Source organism: Typopeltis vanoorti, chromosome 1 (genome assembly GCF_054136105.1).
Source record: "Typopeltis vanoorti isolate ZY-2024b chromosome 1, IOZ_Tvanoo_1.0, whole genome shotgun sequence".
Lineage (NCBI taxonomy): Eukaryota > Metazoa > Arthropoda > Arachnida > Uropygi > Thelyphonidae > Typopeltis > Typopeltis vanoorti.
In genome coordinates this window covers 103,470,167-103,491,426 of record NC_143549.1, presented here as the reverse complement: position 1 = coordinate 103,491,426, position 21,260 = coordinate 103,470,167, and the positions used below count along the sequence as shown (strand labels likewise).

The window sequence follows — 21,260 nt, the reverse complement described above, 5'->3', positions numbered from 1 at the left end:
TATTGTTAATTACATATTATTATTAATACAAAAGTATTAGTTACATATTTTTACAATAAAAGTTTTTAACTTTTTTTCTTCTTTTCATTTCTTCGTACATTTGTTTTTAGCAGGCTAACTCTCTGTTAATGCCTTCGCAGTGTAGAAGAAGCAATTGTTAGCTTTACTGTTCTGATCTGGAATCCAAATTTTTAAACAGCATTCCATTTCAGCAATGAAGATGTTTCCTATTTACAAATAATTATGGACTAAATATGTTGAAAGTTTATTTTTCACTTGGTTAGAGTATAATAAATTTAGTTTAATCCTTTATCCAAGTGTGAGCAAACAAAGTTTGTGCCTGAAAGTATCTTCAGGACTGGGGTAAGGTGGTACAACACCATTGCACTCCTTGCAAAGGTGGAGCAAGCTGCCAACACTCCTATCTCAGTATCTCCCATAATGCAAAACACATCTCCTTGTGGATATGTCTAAAGTTATGCAGTTTGGGTTGTGGCCCTTCCCTTAATGCATAACATTAGACATATCCACAGGGCGATGTGTTTTGCATTATGGGAGATACTGAGATAGGAGTGTTGGTAGCTTGCTCCACCTTTGCAAGGAGTGCCCTGGTGTTGTACCACCTTACCCAAGTCCTGAAGATACTTTCAGGTGCAAACTTTGTTTGCTCACACTTGGATAAAGGATTAAACTAAATTTATTATATGGACTAAATAGAACTTGCATTGTAAATATAATCACAAATTTTTTGTTTTTTATTTAAAATCGATGTTATAAACACATTGAAATCAGTTGAGGCAAGTAATTTGCCATTTTCAGATCACTTAATTATGTCCAGTTTAGCTTCTATTGAAAGCAATGTTTTTTGCGTATTTAGCACATTCACAATCACTTTAGGTCTGTTTGTTTTCCATATTTCAAGGGTAATAAGAAATGGACAGTATATTTAATTATTGAATCAATTTGGCATCAGGAGGCACTTAAAGAAATTATTTATTGGAATGAGATCTAATGTAAAGATTCAGAGGAAATTAGATCATCTTGGGAGGAACGCTAAGAATATGTATGTAAGTGCATCCAGGATTTGTAGATTAATAAGTGATAGGAATGGTAATGAGCATGGTTATGAATTTACTGAATGAATGGACTACAATTTGAGTTTAGGCATTTTGAATGTCTAAACTTGGACCTCGCAGACTATAGATTTAAATATAAGAAAAAGTATGGAGGTAACTTGTTATGTCTGACATAATTAGAAACCACTTTATTAGAAACAGAGTAGTTGAGTTTGTTGCTTTGGTGAATACATTGCAGCTTAAAATTGTTGGCATCATAGTCAGATGTTGTAACTGGAATCAAGTGCAAAGGATATAGTATTTTCAGGAATGACAGAAGAGATATTAAAGGAGGAGGGAGTACCACTAATGATATTAGATTACTCGAGTCTAATTAAGATAGAAACATATGAAATCAATAATGGTAATACCGTAAATGTCGGCATATAAGACGAGGTCTAAATTTTTGGCTATTTTTAGGTTTTAAGCTTATTTCGGTTGTATAAGACGACTCCCCAATTTCTTCTTTCTTGTATTAATGCAACGTGGTATTGTTGTTATATCCATTATTTTTATATCTATGCATATCCGTTATTTTTTTGCATAGCATAGATTTAGTATTTATGCGAATTACCCTAATTAAAAGTGATTAGCCCCAATTTTAATTAATTATTAATTTTGCATTTTTTTTAAATTTTAGGATTATTAAAATTGTTATCATTTAAAATCATGGAACCAGCAACAAAACAAAGAAAGTATGAAGCTCGATTTAAAATAAGGGTAATTGAAATGGCAAACTGGATAAATGATGGATAAATAATGTGTGGAACACACGACCAGGCGGTATAATGAAGAAACGCACTTTATTAGTATGATATGTTTCGTACTCATTTAACTGAGAATACTAAAAGTCTTTTAAAAACAGTGCCTGTTTTTAAAAGAGTTTTAGTATTCTCAGTTAAATTTATATATATTTTAATGTTATAAGAGAAAATAGGCACTATTTTCTTATATAACGATGTATTGTAACTATCTAAATGTTCATCCAAGAAATTAAGCTTCCTTTTTATACTTGTCGTATAAGATGACCCATGATTTCAAGGGGTTTTTTGGTATTTGAGAGTCATCTTATATGCTAACATATATGGTAATTTCCATGTAGCAATAAGTTTGAGGCTATTCTGGTGTGAGGTGGAGGCTAACATGATGAAATATATGGTAAGGTGTTGCTATAGACCTGGAAGTTCATTTGCTGAGGATGAAGAAATGTACTGTTGAACTACCCATATGACTCTAAACAAGTAATCATTATAGGCGACTTAAATTATCTGAATCTTAATTGAATATCAGAAAAAACTCATGATGAGAATGAAGGAGAAGTTATTCAGCTGCTTCATGACAACTTTCTCAAGCAGCATGTGAAAGAAGCAATTCAAGGGCAGTGAGGTAATGAAAAAGTGTTAGATTTGATCATTGTATCAGTTAAGGATGCAACTATTTGGTCACTAGTTGGTGAGTGATTATGCCATACTGCCCTGGGAAGTGGCCAACTATATGGATGTTCTAATTAGGACAGGTTATATGCTGAACTACAAATCTGGAATTATGACAAATTCTTGGGAATACTATTTTTAGTTCTGTGGTATTAGTTGTTGAATGAGAAGGATACTAACATTGCATGGGAAGCTTTGAAAATATGCTTAAATGATGTGGTATATGAATGCTTTCCTTGTGTTCAAAAAACAAATAGAATGAGAGTAGAATGGATGTGCAATCTCATTAAAGAGGAGACCCATAAGAAAAAGATGATATCATGAGAATAAGAGCGAGAGAAGTTATGAAATACACAAAGTGCAGACCAGAAAAGATACGAATATTGTACAGAAAACCAAGTTGGAGTATGAAAAGAAATTGGCTGCACAAGCTAACCAAAAAGAATTTTATCATTATACTGCAAGTAAAAGAAAGGATGACTATGGAAGAATAACTTTACTGAATACTACATACATACATACATATATAGCTCATGACAAAAAGATGATGTTAAAAAAGAGAATCATGATGTCATTATATATTAACAATGTTCAAGAATTTAAAATATTTTAAGTTAAAAACTTTGAACGAAAACATAGATCTAATCCAAGGAGTTGGAAAATTAAAATAAAATAAATAAAAGTTAAAAGTAAAAATCTTAATATGTTATAATAAGAAAAAAGACATATATATCATTATAAATTCAAATCTAAGTTCATAATCCAGGTGTCACAGCTTCAGGAGCCGCTTTCCGATTTATGATTAGGCTTACCAGGCTTTAAAATTGAAAGTATTTTTGCTTTTCTAAAAATAGTGGGGAGTTTACCAGTTGTAAAGAATGTCAGTATAGAACTTAGTTAACCATAATCTTGCATTTCTTCCCAGATTAATCAAAACTTCTGGATGTAAAAAAAAAAAAAAAAAAAAACTGGGGTGAGTGGTTAGCATGTCTGCTCTCCTGCCAAGAGGCCATGGGTTTGAATCCCGCCATGGGCATGGATATTTGTGATTGGCCTACAAACTTTTTTGGAAAAGAAATCTGCGACCCTACCACTTATTCTAGCAGAAGACATCATTGCCAAAACCATGTGAGGTATAGCAGTGACCGTACGGCGTCTACGGACATCAAATGTGAATGTTATCAAAATTAGGAGCCTTACCAGGCTTTAATTCCTATAAGGCTGCTCTTCAACTTCTTGCTTCGTAAAAGAGCCCTCAAAATTTGAAGTTATAAGTGAAGACTTGCTAAATTCTTTTAATTTTCTCTTAATATATCTTGTATGCTTTTTATTGATTGAGGTACGTGATGTATTAACAATATGTATAGCTAGTTGATCTGGGGTGATTCTTGGTTAGTCTTTAATCAGTGGAGCACTACCACCTAGTTTCCTAAGAAGGCTTCAAGCTTTATGGCTTGAATGAGTAAAGTCTATACCTTCAACTGTATTTACCCATTTTTTCCTTCGGGATATATCCAAGTTTTCTAGAAGTTCATCTGCTGTTTTTGGGTCGTTGCTTATGTGATATTCATTGTAAAGCAATTCATATTCTTCGCTCCAACTGTATATAGTTATGCCTAATACCTTTAGAAATAAGAGGTATTAGACATAATACCTCTTATGTACAAACAAGATAAAGCCAAGAGGCCGCTAGCCAGACCAGTTTGGGTAGTGGCCCTTCCCTTAATGCATAGCATCATACGTGTCTGCAAGGAGATGTGCTTTGCATTAGGGAAGATACTAAGGGAAAATGATCGGAGCTTACTCCACCTTTGCCACGAGTTGCCTCAGACCTGAAAATACTTCAGGCGCAAACTTTACTTACCTGTCTGTTTGCTTACTTGGGAAAAAGGATTAAAACCAAGTTTATAAAATTGCTTGGTACCTTTAACATATAGTATACCTGTAGGAATATTTTTCTTGGCAATAAGTAGGTAGCAAACTATAAATCGATGAAAATTACTACTTATTGGAGATATCCAGCGAATACATTTGTCATGTTCATTTGTGTATTTATTCCACTCAGCCTTTTTAAAATTCCAGCGTGGGATAGGCTTTGATCTTACAAGTGGAATAGAAATACCATTGTCAATTAATATCGGTCTATGTTGACTATGAGGAAAGTCAGTTAAGACCCTTCTAAAATTTTGCATAGGGTGACCTGAATTATTTTTGCTGACAAGACATAAATCAGGGTTATAGTCTCTTTTCCAGGCTGCAGATCTAAAAGTGCCTTTGTCTTTGGCATCAAAGACTAAGTGAAGATTATTTAGCTTGATCCAATCAACAAGTTTTTTCACCACATTCGTTGATTCAAGCATAATTCCATTGTTCATGGTGACTATTAAAGTCCCCCAATATAAATTGCAGGATAGTAAAGTTTGTACCGGAAGGTCTGAGGCAATTTGTGGTTGTGGTAAAGGCAGAGTAAACTCTGATCACTTTCCCTTAGTATCTCCCCTAATGCAAACACATCTCCTTGCAGACATGTATGATGCTATGCATTAAGGGAAGGGCCACTACCCAGACCAGTTTCGACCTTTATTGAGGTCTCGTCAGTGGGAGCCAGATCCTGAGATGCCATGGTTGAAGTAATGCAGAACTTATAAATTTTACCCATACAAGTTGCCACAAGGTGCTTTGACCTTATTAAATAAAAATCTCAGGGTGAGAGAAAGATGTGGAAAGTTTTTTACCTTGGGTATACTATACGTTAAAGATACCAAGCAATTTTATAAACTTGGTTTTAATCCTTTTTCCCAAGTAAGCAAACAGACAGGTAAGTCAAGTTTGCACTGAAGTATTTTCAGGTCTGAGGCAACTCATGGTAAAGGTAGAGTAAGCTCTGATCATTTTCCCTTAATATCTCCCCTAATGCAAAGTACATATCCTTGCAGACATGTATGATGCTATGCATTAAGGGAAGGGCCACTACCCAGACTGGTTTTTGGCAACTTGTATAGGTAAAATTTATAAGTTCTGCATTACTTCAACCTTGGCATCTCACGGCCTCACTCCCACTGACGATACCTCAATGAAGGTAGAAACCGGTTGGATACTTGGGTGATGAATGGCAATGCTGTAGCCCATGAAGTTAACTGAGGCATGGCTGTTGCTGTTACCCTCAGATGACATATGAGCAAATGAGCGGCTCTGCTCAGTGGTGGGGGTGAGCCTGCCACAGGGTAGAGCCAACGCTGAGAGCTCTTCTCAGTGGCAGGGTGAGCCTGTTACTGAGGGGAACAACGCTGAGTTTTTGGAGTTTGACCTGTACTTGAACATTCAATAAAGGTCGAAACCGGTCTGGGTAGTGGCTCTTCCCTTAATGCATAGCATCATACATGTCCACAAGGAGATGTGCTTTGCATTAGGGGAGATATTAAGGGAAAGTGATCAGAGCTTACTCCACCTATACCACTAGTTACCTCAGACCTGAAAATACTTAAGGTGCAAACTTAACTTACCTGTCTGTTTGCTTACTTGGGAAAAGGATTAAAACCAAGTTTATAAAATTGCTTGGTATCTTTAGCGTATAGTATACCCAAGGTAAAAAAAAAAAACTTTCTACATAAATTGCAGGATGTTCAGCAATAGGAATAATTTTTTCCAGCCAAGGTGATCCAGGTAGCTTATAAATATTCGTAATTGTAATATCTTGAAATTTATCGCTACTGTAAGTATGTTTTCTTTGATATTTTGAGATAGAAGAAAAACTTCTTTAAGACAATTTCGCACGTACGTTACTATTCCATATACTTCGTGATAAGTTGCACCAATAGCAGTGTAACCTGGAATGTGACCTCTTTTAAATACCTGTTCAGGATCAGCAGCACGTGTTTTCTGGACAGCAATCACATCAACATTGTTGGTTAACAATAATTTTGATAATCGCATTTGGCTTTGCTAATAGATTCAATATTTAATTGACAAATACGTAGTGTAGGGCCAATGTTTCTAAATTCTGGTTTCTGCAAGTCACTATATTCAGTAGACATCATGAAATTGGCCAGGAGATTCTTAGGATGGACTAGCTACCTATCGCTGTAACTCATTTAGCACCACCCAGGGGACACATATAGCTTAATGATCATTATGGATGTGAGCAACTTTGTCCCTCTTTGTACTGAATATTGACAGTACCCTAGTATCAGAAGCAGATGAGGTTCAAATATCTACTCGCTTCACCACGATCTATCTGCCTAGTGTATGTAACATAGTACACAGTACTACTACATTGGATAAAAAGATAGAGGTGCATGAAAAGGAAGGTTCTGGAGCTGTTGCATAATCTTCATAAGAATTCAGTAATTGGGACACATCGGATATCAGCATATGTGCTTAAAGGAATGTTCATCCAAACTTCCCAGGCTCTTGACATGTTTGTATAATTTAATTCTTAGCTTAGGAAAGATCCCACAAGTATGGAAAGAATGTATGATAATCTCATTGCACAGGGGTGGATGAAAGACTGGTGTTTGAGTATTGACCTATCAGTATCTCTGGAGTAATTGTAAAGATTTTAGAGAGGTTGATAAGAACTCACACAGAGACATGAGTGGAAAAACATAATATACTTTGCAAGGAACGGCATGGGTTTACTAAAGGATGATCATGTTTGAGCAATTTGCTCATATTTTATAATAATGTTACGGTTGAGTTCGATAAAGGGAATCTGTGACTCTGTTGACTTTGCTAAGGCATTTTATAGAATACCACATGAAAGCCCATTGCACAAATTAGAGTATAAGGGAATTGGAATATGGTATATAGGGGGATGTGAATCTACAAGATTTAAGTTGACAGGGATCAGTCTTTGGACCATTGTTTAAGCTATTATTACTATTATTATAGTTTAAATCTTCAGTTGTTTGCTGATGATGCAAAGATAGGCAGGGAAATCCAAAATTCTACTGATATATATATATTCTTAGACTGATATTCTTAGAATCAGCAGCAGCTCTCAGGAATCAACCAAATCTTAACAAATATGGTTGCATTAAGCTTCCTAGATTTTGGGAAACGCCTATCACCAGATGTCTCACTTGACATTCCAGGCCACCTATAACCGCCCTTAGAGGGCACTCCACCTAGATAGGACTTTAGTGTCACCCACGTGGTTGGGCTTAGTATTGTTTTATTTGTATTTATGTTACATTAGTTTTTTTGTAATCCCTAAAGATGTCTCATTGACTGAGACGAAATATAGGAAGAATTAAATTCTGTTTTAATCTTTTCTGAGTACTGTATACAATCCATTAAACCTTCAACATGATGTCCTCACAGCATTTAAGCCTCTACACACGGATGATAGAGGTCTGTAAAGTTTTGAGTTGGTATTATGAGATATCGGTTGATAAATTTTTTCATTTTATGTATGCAGTTAGCCTTATTCCTTTCTTAACTGTGTGCGTTAAGAAAAGGATTAAGAGCTAGATTTTTGGTGATGGAACAGTTTTCCTTTTGAAGTAGTGAGTGCATCTAATGTGAATGGGTTTAAGAAAAAAGAATGACAGCTGGTGTGAGTGATGTATGGCCTCCTTTGTTGGATCATTGACTCTTTCAGGTCTGATAATAATAATAAATATGTATAACATTGCTTTTATATATAACATAAAAATGTAATGTATAAAATATGTATAAAACTGAGGGCCTGTGTAGCTCAGTAGAAGTGGTGTTTGCATTCTACAGCACTTGGCCGCCTGACAAAAGACTTGGGTTCGAATCTAGTCAGTGACTACAGGAACATTTTCTAAGCCTTTTCTCGACCAGTTCTGGAGGTAATCAAACTCTGGCACAGGCAAGCAGGTTTTTTCTCCTGTAAACTCAAGAAAATCAGCCGTCAAACCCACACTATTTTCAGACATTAAAAAAAAATATTGTATTAGGGACCACGAGATGGCAGCACTTGCTAGCTGCCTTCTTCACTGTGTATCAATTAATTAGTAATAGCCTTGGGCCAGTTATCGCTGATTGGCTATCAGTGGAGATTGAACTGCCCATTCAGTCTCCAAAAAGTTAGATTGGGCTTGCCTACTCCCTATGTAGGAACAAAAATGTGTTAGCTGATTTTTTAAGACCATTGTTTTTTTACTATTATTATTATTACCTGAAATATGCTCACAGATAATGTGTCAAATATGTTCAGCAACTAAAGAATGTTAAATATGGCATAGAAATGGGAAAGAATTACTGAATAATAAATACTAGATGCTAGTTATAATAACTGGTTACTAGATACTAAATGGAAGGTAGAGATATGATAACTAATAATTAAGGAATTGACAGCGTACATTAGAAATATAAATTAAATAAACTTTAATATATACTTTCCGATATTTCGGCAAACGTCACGTCGCCATCTTCTTCGGAACTTAATACAAAGACACGTGCACACAAGTACTACATAACAGTAAATGAGAACCGAAGGTAGGAAGCTAACGTTTTTCTAAAGTCCTGATGGTGCCCCCCTGGCTGGCTATATTGGTAGTTATCTGAAGTTCTTCTGATAAATGTTTCCCAAATTTGGGGCAGTCTCATGCATCCAAATTTGTTCAGGTTTGGCATGTTCCTAAGGGCTGAGGCTGATTCCATGAATAGTCTTTCATATTTGAACTTGCTGCAGTGTATTATTGTGGCTTTCTTCCATCTTATTCTGTGGCAAGTATCCAGAGCGTGGTCTGCAAGCCCAGAGTGGCTGTACTGGTGAAATCGGATGTAATCCTTGTGTTCTGAGATTCTGATATTTGCTATCCTGCCTGTTTGGCCAAAGTAGGACAATTTACAGCTGCAAGGGACCTGGTATACACCAGGTAGGTCTAGGGGAAGTGGATGGTCTTTAGTGGAACGGATAAGGGATGCTAGTTTTCTGTGTGGTCTGTAACAAGTGGTCAAGTCATGTTTTTTTAAGATTTTGTTGAATTTTTCCTTGGTGCCTTGGACGTAAGGAATGGTGATGGATTTAGAGTAATCTTTTTTGTGAAGGGGAGAGGAAGGTGGGTTGTGGATAACTGGTTTAAGTATTTTTTGGATTCTTTTTTGGGGGGGGGGGTAGCCATTGGCTGAGAAAGTGTCATGGATGTGATTTAGTTCAGTGGTTAGAGCTTGATCCTTTGAACAGATTATTTTTGCCCTGTTGAATAGTGTCTTAATAACTCCATATTGTTGTGGGGGGGGTGATGGGATTGTTGGTGAATGTATCTGCCTGTATGGGTGGGTTTTCTATAAACTGAGAAAACCAAGGTTCCATCCGGTTGGCGGGTGACTAGTGTGTCTATCAAGGGGAGGTTATTGTTTTCCTCTTTTTCCAGGGTGAACTTAATTCTAGGGTGTTGGTTGTTTAAATGTGTTTAGGAAGGAGAGGAGTGAATCCGGGCCATGTGGCCAAATAGCGAACACATCATCAACGTAGCAAAGCCATATGGTAGGTTTTTGTGGGGCTAAGTTTAAGGCTTTCTCTTCAAAAGTCTCCATAAAAAAGTTGGCTAAGGGTGGGGAAAGTGGTGAACCCATGGCTGTCCCCTCTATCTGTTTATAGAATTTTTCCTGCCAAACGAAATATCCTGAGTTAATTGTAAACTGAAATAGGGCTGAGATATCGAGAGGAAATTTAGCTTGGATTAGCTCTAAGGTTTCTTTGAGGGGGGACATTCGTGAATAAGGAGGAGACGTCAAAACTGACCATTATGTCATTATGTTGGAGTGTAAGGTTTTCTATACTGGCTTTGAAGTGGGCTGAGTTTTTTATGTGTGATGGTGTGTACGCCGTCAATTCCTTAATTATTAGTTATCATGTTTAACCAGCGTATAAGCCTTGCTACAAGAAAGGTACAGATATATTCTTATATGATACCACTGCATTATCTGCATTATATCTCCATTATTTTTATAAAATAGTCAGAATTTAAAATATGTTATGCAGAACTTTATTTGAATTATTTGGACTAAACATTTTCAATTGTACTTTAATCTTTAGAGGTACCTGTGGTATAATAAATTAATCACTTAACACGTATAAAACCAACAGTAATAACTTTAATGAATTAAAGGTACAAATATTTCATACTGAAAGTAACAGTACATCCTCAGTGTAGAGCAAACAGTTAAAGGAATGGAATACAAAGTACAGAACAGTCAGTGGATCACCAATTAAATTGTTGCCACGTTCCGGAAGATTAATTAATAAAATATTATTAAATAATTCTTTAAGGATAATTATTTCATTGATGGTTGCATACGATAAGAATCTCCCAAACTTTTGGGAGAGAGAGAGAGTCATTTCGATTCAAATTCGGCCAATGCAAAAGGGCTTCGCAACTTTCTTTAAAAAGGTGTGGATATTTAAACCTGCATCTGTGGAGCAGACAAGCTTTATCCCACTGGATATTATGATTAGTGTCAATGCTATGTTGTGCTAGACCAGACTTATGAAGTTTCATGTATTCGATATAATACTGATGTTCCTTCATTTTTTTTCCACAGAATAGCCTGTTTGTCCAAAGTATGATAAGTTACTCACATTGTATCTGGTAAACACCAGCCAATGATAGAGGTGCCAGTTTGTAGATATCAAAAAGTAAAAAATTTTGTTGATAGGAAAATATGTGGGAATAAGATGATGATACTTCACAATTCTGCCAATAGGTTCTGAGATGCCTGAAATGTAACAGATTGGAATTCTGCAGTCTGTTGAAGAATCCTGAGGTGTTGGGACATAGGAATCAATTATCTGCTGGATTTGATTAGGGTTGTAACCATTAGATTCTAGTAACTTTTTTTATAGTGAAAAGTTCTTGTTGTAAGCTTAATGGAGAGGAGCACACTTTATGTGCTCTATTAATTAAAGATTTGATAATGCTGATTTTTTGAGAAGTGTGATGAGCAGACTTTTGATGAATGTATCTGCCAGTAAAGGTAGGTTTTCGATAGACACCTGTAGACAAAGTACCAGAGGATGTGCTGTAAGGAGGATGTCCAAGAATGGTAAACTACCAGAATTTTCTTTTTCCATGGTGAACTGAATGCATGGGGTGAAGGCTATTTATCTGTTGTAGAAATCTGGTAAGTTCCTCTTCAGCATGTGGCTAAATAGCAAAGACATCATCTACATAACGAAACCAAAGAGAGGGTTGGGGATGAATGGATGAAAACAAGGCGTCTTCCATATGTTTTAAAAAAATAGTTTGCCAAAGGTAGAGACAGAGGGCTATCCATGGCAGTACCTTCAACTTGTTTGTAGGTCTTGTTTTTCCAGCTGAAATATCCTGAATGTATGACAAATTGAAAAATCTTTGCAATATCCAGAGGATAATCATCATATAATAAGTTGGCAGTGTCAGCTAATGGAATATTGGTAAAAAGGGAAACAATATCAAACTGACTAATAAGTCAGACTCTTTGATTTGAACATTTTTGATTTTTTCAAGAAAATGTGTCAAATTTTTGATGAATGATCTAGAATGTCCAGTTTATTTTATTCATATGGAGTTTCCTCCCTTTTCTCCCCTGTCCCTATTAGGGCGAGTTGAGCCCCCTCATGGGGGGGTTAAGTATTTATGGCTGTAGATCTGTGTGTTCACGGGGCCGGTTTGCCTGCTTGCAGGATGAAAAACCCCAGATAAACTGGGGGAAAAAAAATCTGCTGTCCATGCCCAAGACCGGCTAACTTGGCTATGGCTGAGAAAGATCCTTAAGCTCCTCACATCGCCGATCGGAATCGAACCCAGTGCACTCCTTCCCCAGGCATATGGTTGCAAAGCCACTAGGCTAACTGTGCAGACTAGAATGTCCAGTAAGGGTAGTTAATGAACGTGACAAAAATTTAGCAATTCGATAAGTGGGAGAGTCAATACAATTCACAATAGGTCTTACTGGATATTCCTTCTTTATGGATTGTTGCGAGGCCATATAAGCGAGAAGTTCTTCCAAAATGAGTGTGCAGTTTATCCACGGTGTTTTGATCCCAAATGATAACTTCATCAAGCAACTTATTTAATTTTTTAATTTGCAAATTTGTAGGATTATGATTGATTTCTTGATAGGTGGAGGTATCTTGTAAAAGGCTGGTTACTTTTCTCTCATGGTCAGTCTTATCCATGATCACTACAGCTTTTCCTTTATCAGATTTTGAAATTATTTTTTCTTAATGAAGTTAGCGCATGGATTTCAGCACTCGATAAATTACATGGCGGTAACTTGCTTTTAAAAAGTGAAGCAGCAACTTCGAATCATAGTTTATTAGCATCTTCGCTAAAAAGTCCTGACAGATTACGTTCGATATTATGTAAAAAATTAAGATAAGGGATGCTTTTAGGTATTACTGCAAAATCAAGGCCTTTAGCTAATGCACTAGTTTCAGCGTCAGATAAAGGGCATCCAGAAATATTATCAAATCTTTAATTAATAGAGCACATAAAGTATGCTCCTATCCATTAAGCTTAAAACAAGAACTTTTCACTATAAAAAATTTATGGAATCTAATGGTTACAACCCTAATCAAATCCAGCAGATAATTGACTCCTATGTCCCAACACCTCAGGATTCTTTAACAGATCGCAGAATTCCAATCCCTTACATTTCAGGCATCTCAGAACCTATGCAGAATTGTGAAGAAGTATCATCTTATTCCCACATATTTTCCTATCAACAAAATTTCTCACTTTTTGATATCTATGAAAGACAAACTGGCACCTCTATCATTGGCTGATGTTTACCAGATACAATGTGAGTAACTTACCATACTTTGGCCTGTAACTTGGAAAAAAGAATGAAGGAACATCAGTATTATATCGAATACATGAAACTTCATAAGTCTGGTCTAGCACAACATAGCATTGACACTAATCATAATATCCAGTGGGATAAAGCTTGTCTGCTCCACAGATGCAGGTTTAAATATCCACACCTTTTTAAAGAAAGTTGCGAAGCACTTTTGCATCGGCCAAATTTGAATCGAAATGACTGTCTCTCTCTCTCCCAAAAGTTTGGGAGATTCTTATCGTATGCAACCATCAATGAAATAATTATCCTTAAAGAATTATTTAATAATATTTTATTAATTAATCTTCTGGGACGCGGCAACAATTTAATTGGTGATCCACTGACTGTTCTGTACTTTGTATTCCATTCCTTTAACTGTTTGTTCTACACTGAGGATGTACTGTTACTTTCAGTACGAAATATTTGTATCTTTAATTCATTGAAGTTATTACTGTTGGTTTTATACGTGTTAAGTGATTAATCTATTGTACTTTGTAAAATATTGGTGAACTTCAAGCAATGTAAAATGTTTGTAAGCATGTGCTTCTGTGTTCATTACACAAATTTAGACTCCCAATTTATTAATCCATACAATGTTCGTAAATATGAATTTTTTCGTATCTTGAAAATTCTTAAGTTGAGATTTTTCTGATCAACCACGAAACTTTCACAGCCTTTTAATTGGGATGCCCATCATATGATTATAATTGATTTTGTCATTACTGAATGCTGTTATAGCATTACATGCCATCTATTATTAGTGTAGATACTAAATGGAAAGTAGAAATATTCTTATATGATATCACTGAATTATTTCTCCATTATTTTTATTAAGTAGTTAGAATTTAAAATATGTTATGTTATGCAGAACATTATTTGAATGCTGTGCAGTCCTTGGATCCTTCTTGTGATGCAGATGCCATGCTGTATGCTGTTGCTACTATAAAATTCCTTGCAGCAAATGAGAGCCTTTTGGAAAACCTTTCCAGATTAGGTTGTGTAGATATTCTTGTGTCTCAGTTGCGTGCAGTTAATACTTCAGTAAGTAGTTTTTAATGATTGTCTGTTTTGAATATCTGAAGTAAATATACTCATGACTCATTTGGAAATATTTTAAATATTGTTTGTTATGTTAAAGCAGATAACTTAATTGATCACATTCAGTTAGGTCAAGAAAAGTATAGAAAAATGGTTATGTGAAAATGATGTAAAATTAAAACAATGTAAATATAAAATTTACCCCTTTAAATACATATAACTTATAACGAAATCAATAACATAAAAATTTGGAACAGATAAAAATATGAAGTGAACATAATCATACTGGTATGAAATGATTTATAAGTTAAACGGTCAGATTGTTTTATTTGCACTTATTAATTTTCATTTCATATAAGTACCACTTTATTTTGTGGTATTCCCATTGATGTGATATGATAAGCCCAGTGCAAAACCCACCTTGATAATATTTGCAGAAATTCTACATTTTGTACTCTGTAAATATAGTCTCTCTCTCTCTCCCGCTACACACACACACACACACACACACATACAAAAGCGGTGGTTCCATAAGTTTCCGGACTGACTAACTTTTGGAACCACCCCGATAGAAGGGATAGAAAGGTGGTAGAAAGAAAACAACTGTGTCACTTTTGAACAGAATCTTCCTTTACTTCAACACACTTTTCACATATCTGAATTAACATTTCTGTGCCCTTGAAAAAATAGTCTGTACTTTTGTCTGTAAAATGGCCTAAATCTGCATCTTTCACCTCATTGTCATCTGCAAATTTTCTTCCTCGGAGATCTTTCTTCAGTTTTTAGAAGGACAAGAAGTAGTAGTCACTGGGTGCTAGATCATCTGGGCTATAAGATGGGTGTTCAATCTCCTGTAAGCCACAGTCCTTCATTGCACCCTTCGCAACAATAGCTGTATGGAGTGGAGCATTGTCATGAAACAGGCAAACACCATGACTCAGCATTCCTCGTCTCTTCTCCTTTATGACTTTGCACAGTTTGTGCAGGAGTGAAGTGTCATATAATATTCTACATTCAAAATAGTATTCCTTTCCTTGAAGTCAATCAAAAGAATTCCCTAGCAATCCAGAAGATTGTTGCCTTGATCTTCTTGGTGGACTGAGTGACCTTGGCTTTTCTCAGTGGTGCCTCACCTGGTTTGTGCCACCCCATGGATTCCCTTTTAGAAAGAGGATCATAATAAAGGATAATGGTTTCATCCCTGGTGACAATGTATTTCAGCACTTCTCTCTGATTCCCTTGATAAAGCTACTAAAAACTTGTGATGTGTGTGTGTGAGTGAGTGAAGAGAGAGAGACTATATTTGCAGAGTTCAAAACAGGTCACACGATGCTCCTTTGGAATTGGAGAGAAGTTGGGGCACCCATTTGCACTGACCTTTGTCATATGAAGCTTCTTGTGAATGATGTGAAAGATGGTAGTAGAAAGCCTCAACCTTGCTGAGATTTCTTTGAGTGTTTCATCTGTTCTGTCATTCATATAGGAAAGGATCTGAGAGGAACTATTCAATTATTTCTGATGATGCAAAATTGGGTAGAGCAGTAGTTAATAAAGATGATAAAAGTTTTCAGGATGATTTGAATAGACTGGCAAAGATGAATGGATGTCAATTTAATATGGCAAAAGTATAACATTATACATTTTTGGGTGAAAAGATTACCAGCTGTGTACCATATTGATGGAACTGTACTCTAGAAAATTGATGAAGCCAGGGATTTGGGAATGTTAGTAGATTGGGAGTTAAAGTTTAGAGGGCATATCACAAAAGTGGCTAAAGCAGCCCATCTTAACTACTTTTGCACATCTCCTGGGTTTAATGAAGATGAGGAGGTGGAGAGGATCGAGAGGCAACTGACTAAGATGGTAGTAGGTCTATGGAATGAACCTTATGAGAACAAGTTGAAGATTTGTGAGTTACAGAAATTGGTCAACAGGCAGAAAAGGAGTGATATGATATGATTGGGACATACAAATTACTGAAGGGTTTTACTAGATTAATACAGAGGAAGTTTTTCAGAACAGAGTGATAAATGGAATGGGTAGCCAGAGTGTTATGGGTACTGTGACTGAGTTCAAAACTAAGTATGATAGATACTATGTTAATGTTGGATACTGCTTAGCATTATGTTTAAGGTCTCCCTCAATAAGTCTAAGGACTCCATAGTGTAGCTAATAATAAAATAATAGTAATAATAATTGCTTATTTACACTAGAAAATCTACTTCTGGTGTAAATTTCATTCTTTGGTTTACTGAATTAATTTTCTCAAGAAAATCACGGAGATCAGAAAGAGAAGTACCATACAGCCAAAACATCATCAACATATCTGTAATAAACTGATAGCTTAGCAGAAAAAACATTCAGAAATAGAAATATGTTGTTCAAAATGTTCCATAAAGTAATTAGCTAGAGTTGAGGAAATAGGAGATCCCATAGCTGTTTGTTATATCTTGTATAACTTGCATAACTTGTTTTGTCATTAATTCAACATATTTTCTGAAATATGTTGAATTAATGACAAAATCAAATAATTTTACTATATCAGGGAGAAAAATTATGTAGCAATTCACTTGTATCTGTCAGAGGGATGTTTGTGAAGAGTGACTACATCAAAACTAATTAGATCTGTGGGTTGTAAGGTAATCTTGAAATTTTAGTCTTGAAATCTATGGAATTTAATTAAAGATGCAGAGTTTCCTATAAAAGCAGAGAGAGAGAGAATATTAGATATAGCTTGAGAATTTATAAGATGGACAGCCTATACAGTTCACTATATCTCTTAATGGAACATTTCTTTATATAACTTGATAATCTGAGGATAATTCCCACAAAATGTCAATACATCATCTTGTGGGCAGTATATATACTTTACTAGTTTTTGTTCCTTTTTTTTTTTAATTTTTAGTCTTCATAATTTTATCTTTTTCATTTTAATAATTTTAATTTTAATCTCAAAAATCTTTGTTTATCAGTTTCATTTATGTTTCATATTTGGTTATTGAATATACATATTTAAGTTCACATAATTGAGCTTCACATTTCTCTTATATGTTTTGGCTCAATCAAGTTTGGCTAATATCATCCCTACCTTATAAAAAATACACGACGATTTGAATTGCTTTTTTAATATTAAAAGTTTTTATAATATTATCATCATCCCAAGACCCCATGGAGTTACAGACTCATCTAGGAGGTCCCTTTTGTCATACATATAGATCATCATACCTTGCCTTAAATACATTCAAATTCTCTGCAGACACCATGCTCTCAGGCACTGCATTCCAATCATTCACAACTCTCCATGCAAAAAACTTGCTTCCAACTCCTTGCTCACACTCCTTATACAGCTTCCAGGGATGACCTCTTGTTCTTCCCCAATCTCCCACCATTTTATGTAAAAGCTCTTCAATGTTAATCCTATAACAACCCCTTACCAACTTGTACATCTCTATCATATCACCCCTCTTTTTATCTACTAGACTCTGCAAATTAGATCGTCTCAATCTTTCTTCATATTCAACATTTCACAAACCAGAAACTATTTTGGTCAATTGCCTCTGGATCCTCTCCAGCATCTCTTCATTCTTTTGAAAACCAGGTGACCAAAATGTGTCCACAGTAGTCCAAATGTGACATGGTCAGAACCTTATACAGTGGAACCAGAATCCAATCCACTGCACTAGCCTAATATCCAACTCCTCTGCTGTAGTTTGACTATCAACTTATGATCATGTGGTAATCTACCAAAAGTCTTTGCCAAGTCTAAATTATACTACTATGTATCCATCTCCCAATGTCCAATGCTGCTGTCACCTTATTCTAATAAATAAGTAGATTACTAAAACATGATCTCCCTTTAGCAAATTTGTGCTATCCATCATGGATAATACCATTGTTGTCAACCCAATTTCTAGATTTTGATTCTCACCAGCCTTTCCACACTTTAACCACAACACTTGATACATGGATTGGACTATAATTTGCTTGCATTCTGTCACCTCCTTTATGAAGTGGTACAAACTTGCCTTCCTTTCACTCCTTTGGAACTTGATCCAGTATAAGATAACTTATATTAAGCAAATGTGTCAATGCAGATGTCAGCTCCTTGGCACATTCCTTCAAAATATGCAGTGATATATTATGAAGTCCCATAGCCTTACTTATTAATATCAAATTTGCTTAATTCTCCATTATCTCTTCTTCATTTACAATCCGTCTCCCCCCCCCCCCCATCATCCACTACTCGCTATCTCCATGATGCCACATTCACAAATGAAAGCCCTTGATGAACTGCTCATTAAATATCTCAACTATATCCTCTGCAGCAGTTGTCCTTATACCATTTTCTCCAATCATTGCCATCCTACCACAAGCATTCTGTTTTAATGCTGGCTACATATCGAAAAAGTTCCTAGGATTCTTTTTTGTCTTCATTAGCTAACTACTGCTCATACTGAACTTTTGTTACTCTGAGGTAGTTGTCCTTCCTGAGATAGTTTTCCCTCAAAAACTCAAGAAACTAATTTTCTTTACTTCCAGTTGCTCTCTCATCATCCCTGTCTAAATTGTCGTAATTAAAATCACCCATAATGATCAACCTTTTCCCATATGCTTATACATTTCCTGTTCATTACCAGGTGTATAGTAATGTACAATGAAGTACAGGGTGTTCACATTGGACCTCCCTAGTTTCAATGTGTTACTACTACTTAAGTTTATGTACCATTGTGTTGAAATTGTACAAATGAGAAGGAACACTCACCAAGTTTTTGTTAAAACAAAAAAAAATCTGGATAAAACTTTTAGAGACTCTGGAAAATTTGAACAACCCAAACTTCACATATTTCTTTATTTCGATTTTTTACTGTTCTTTGAAACTAGGGAGGTTCAGTTTGGACACCTTGTATTTCATTCTGTTCACCTGTATCTCACAGCATACTGCCTCAAAAACCAGTACCACTATTCCTCCCCTCCCTTGTATGGACATAACTCTTTATCTATCATTAATAGGACTCCACCTCCCTTTATACCCTTCCATTTCTATTCTTGTCAGGATGTTATCCTTATACAGCCATGTTTCAACTTATTCCAACAATTTCTGGGTGAATGAACTCAATGCAACCATTTAATTTGCCTTGTTTCTGATACTTCTAGTTTTCATATACAAACATAACAGCTCATTCCTGGATCTGTATCAAGTTTCACTGATACCACTTATTAGATGTGACTTCTCCATACTTTCCTTTAGTCATTTCTTTTTGTCCTTACTCACCCCAGAACCTTCAAATCCAATTATGTTTCTTACATCCCAGATCATCCCCTTCCCTTTTTGTCTACACATGCATCTTTCTCATGCTGTGGTCCCCTTTCTACCCTTAGTCTCCCCATTTTCCTGTTTTTCTTGCATGCTTGTTCTCTCATTCTCTGCACTCATGCTACCACACTTCATTCATAAACACCACTTCAATCTCTCTTCCCTTACTCTCCCATTCTTTCACATTGCTTCTTACTTGCTCAGATTCATTCTCTGCACTCATTACTTTTCCTATCACCAGCAGTCTCTCCAAATGACTCACACCAAAACCATTCAAATGCAGTTCATCACTCATACAGTTCAATTCAACTCATTCCACACATTAACAAACTGCACTTATTTCTTTTCACACATTTCTGCTATTATTAGTGAGATTTAATTTGGCCTTTATTTGGATAAAAGGTTAGCTGCATTACCAAATAAGCTTTGCTATATTTTGATTGTCTTAAATTAATACAATGGTAATTTAGTATTTCTCTTTGTAGTGTATCAATTAATTATAGTGATGTTTTCTTTTAGATTGAACATGAACGAGATGTGAGCAATTCTCTTGCAAATATTCTTGTTCAGGTATTGTATATAATTTAAAACAGTAATATTTCAACTGGAATATTTGTGAAAAATACTTAAGTATACATATTGTTACTGAAATATATGAAAAGTTAAATTATTGTAAAGGATCTCTTAATTTTTATTTTATTTTATTTATTTATTTATTTTTAATGAAGGTAAAAGTGCAGGAAGCAGTTTCTCTAAATTTCTTCTACTGAACCAAAGAAAATCTGATATTATCAAAAAAATAAATAAAATAAAATAATGTTTCATATTTTTCAGAAAAAAGCAGTATAATGCTGTCCTCCGAAATGATAATTTGTATTATGTACAATCAGATGGATTGCTTATAGAAAAAATAAGTAAGCAATCCTATATTTCTTGGGATCTAATATACTGATTTTCTTTTGTTACCAATATCTGCTACTCTGCTAATTTTCATGTTCTCTTGCAATCATAGTTACTCTCTTGACAAATTTAATAGGCAGAATTTGTTATTTCATCGAACAGAGTTCAATAATTAGCTGATTAGATATTTATGAACTAGAAAATTAACTATTTGACTAGCAGATTTGGTGGTTTGGTGGTTCATGTTTATCTACTGCACTGTTTTTGAGTAGTGATTATATATATTCCTGGTAACATTCAAAAAAGTAAGTATAAGTTATCAAATTTATTACAGTTCTTGATATGTGAGGTGGTCAGAAACTAATTCCTTATACATTTCCTCTTCACAGATGTGAGAAGAGAAGGTGGATATTGAATTAGTTTTTGACTACTACTTTGGTCTGTGAGTCAAAATTGATTTGTCTAGCTGTGAAGATTTTATGTCTTATAAAAAACAAAGAAGGAAGTTGACGATGTCCAAAATTATTTATAATGTAGATTGAATGAAAATAATGCACAGAATAGGAATGAAATTTATAATTTCCTTCTTCTGCTGTTTTTCTGCTACAAAAAAATTTTATAAGTAAAAATTTTGAAAACATGCATATTAAGAAATTCAGCCTTGAT

The 21,260-nt window shown here is 35.1% G+C and overlaps 1 protein-coding gene across 1 annotated transcript in view; it reads left to right on the top strand.

Annotated features, from left to right (window-relative positions):
- LOC150110267 (armadillo repeat-containing protein 2-like) overlaps positions 1-21,260 on the top strand; it is a 236,473-nt gene that overhangs the window by 124,131 nt on the left and 91,082 nt on the right. Inside the window, exons 9-10 of the mRNA XM_090395007.1 lie at positions 14,211-14,383; positions 20,214-20,264. Of these exons, the coding sequence (XP_090251133.1) occupies positions 14,211-14,383; positions 20,214-20,264 (224 nt within the window). The remainder of the gene's footprint in view (positions 1-14,210; positions 14,384-20,213; positions 20,265-21,260) is intronic.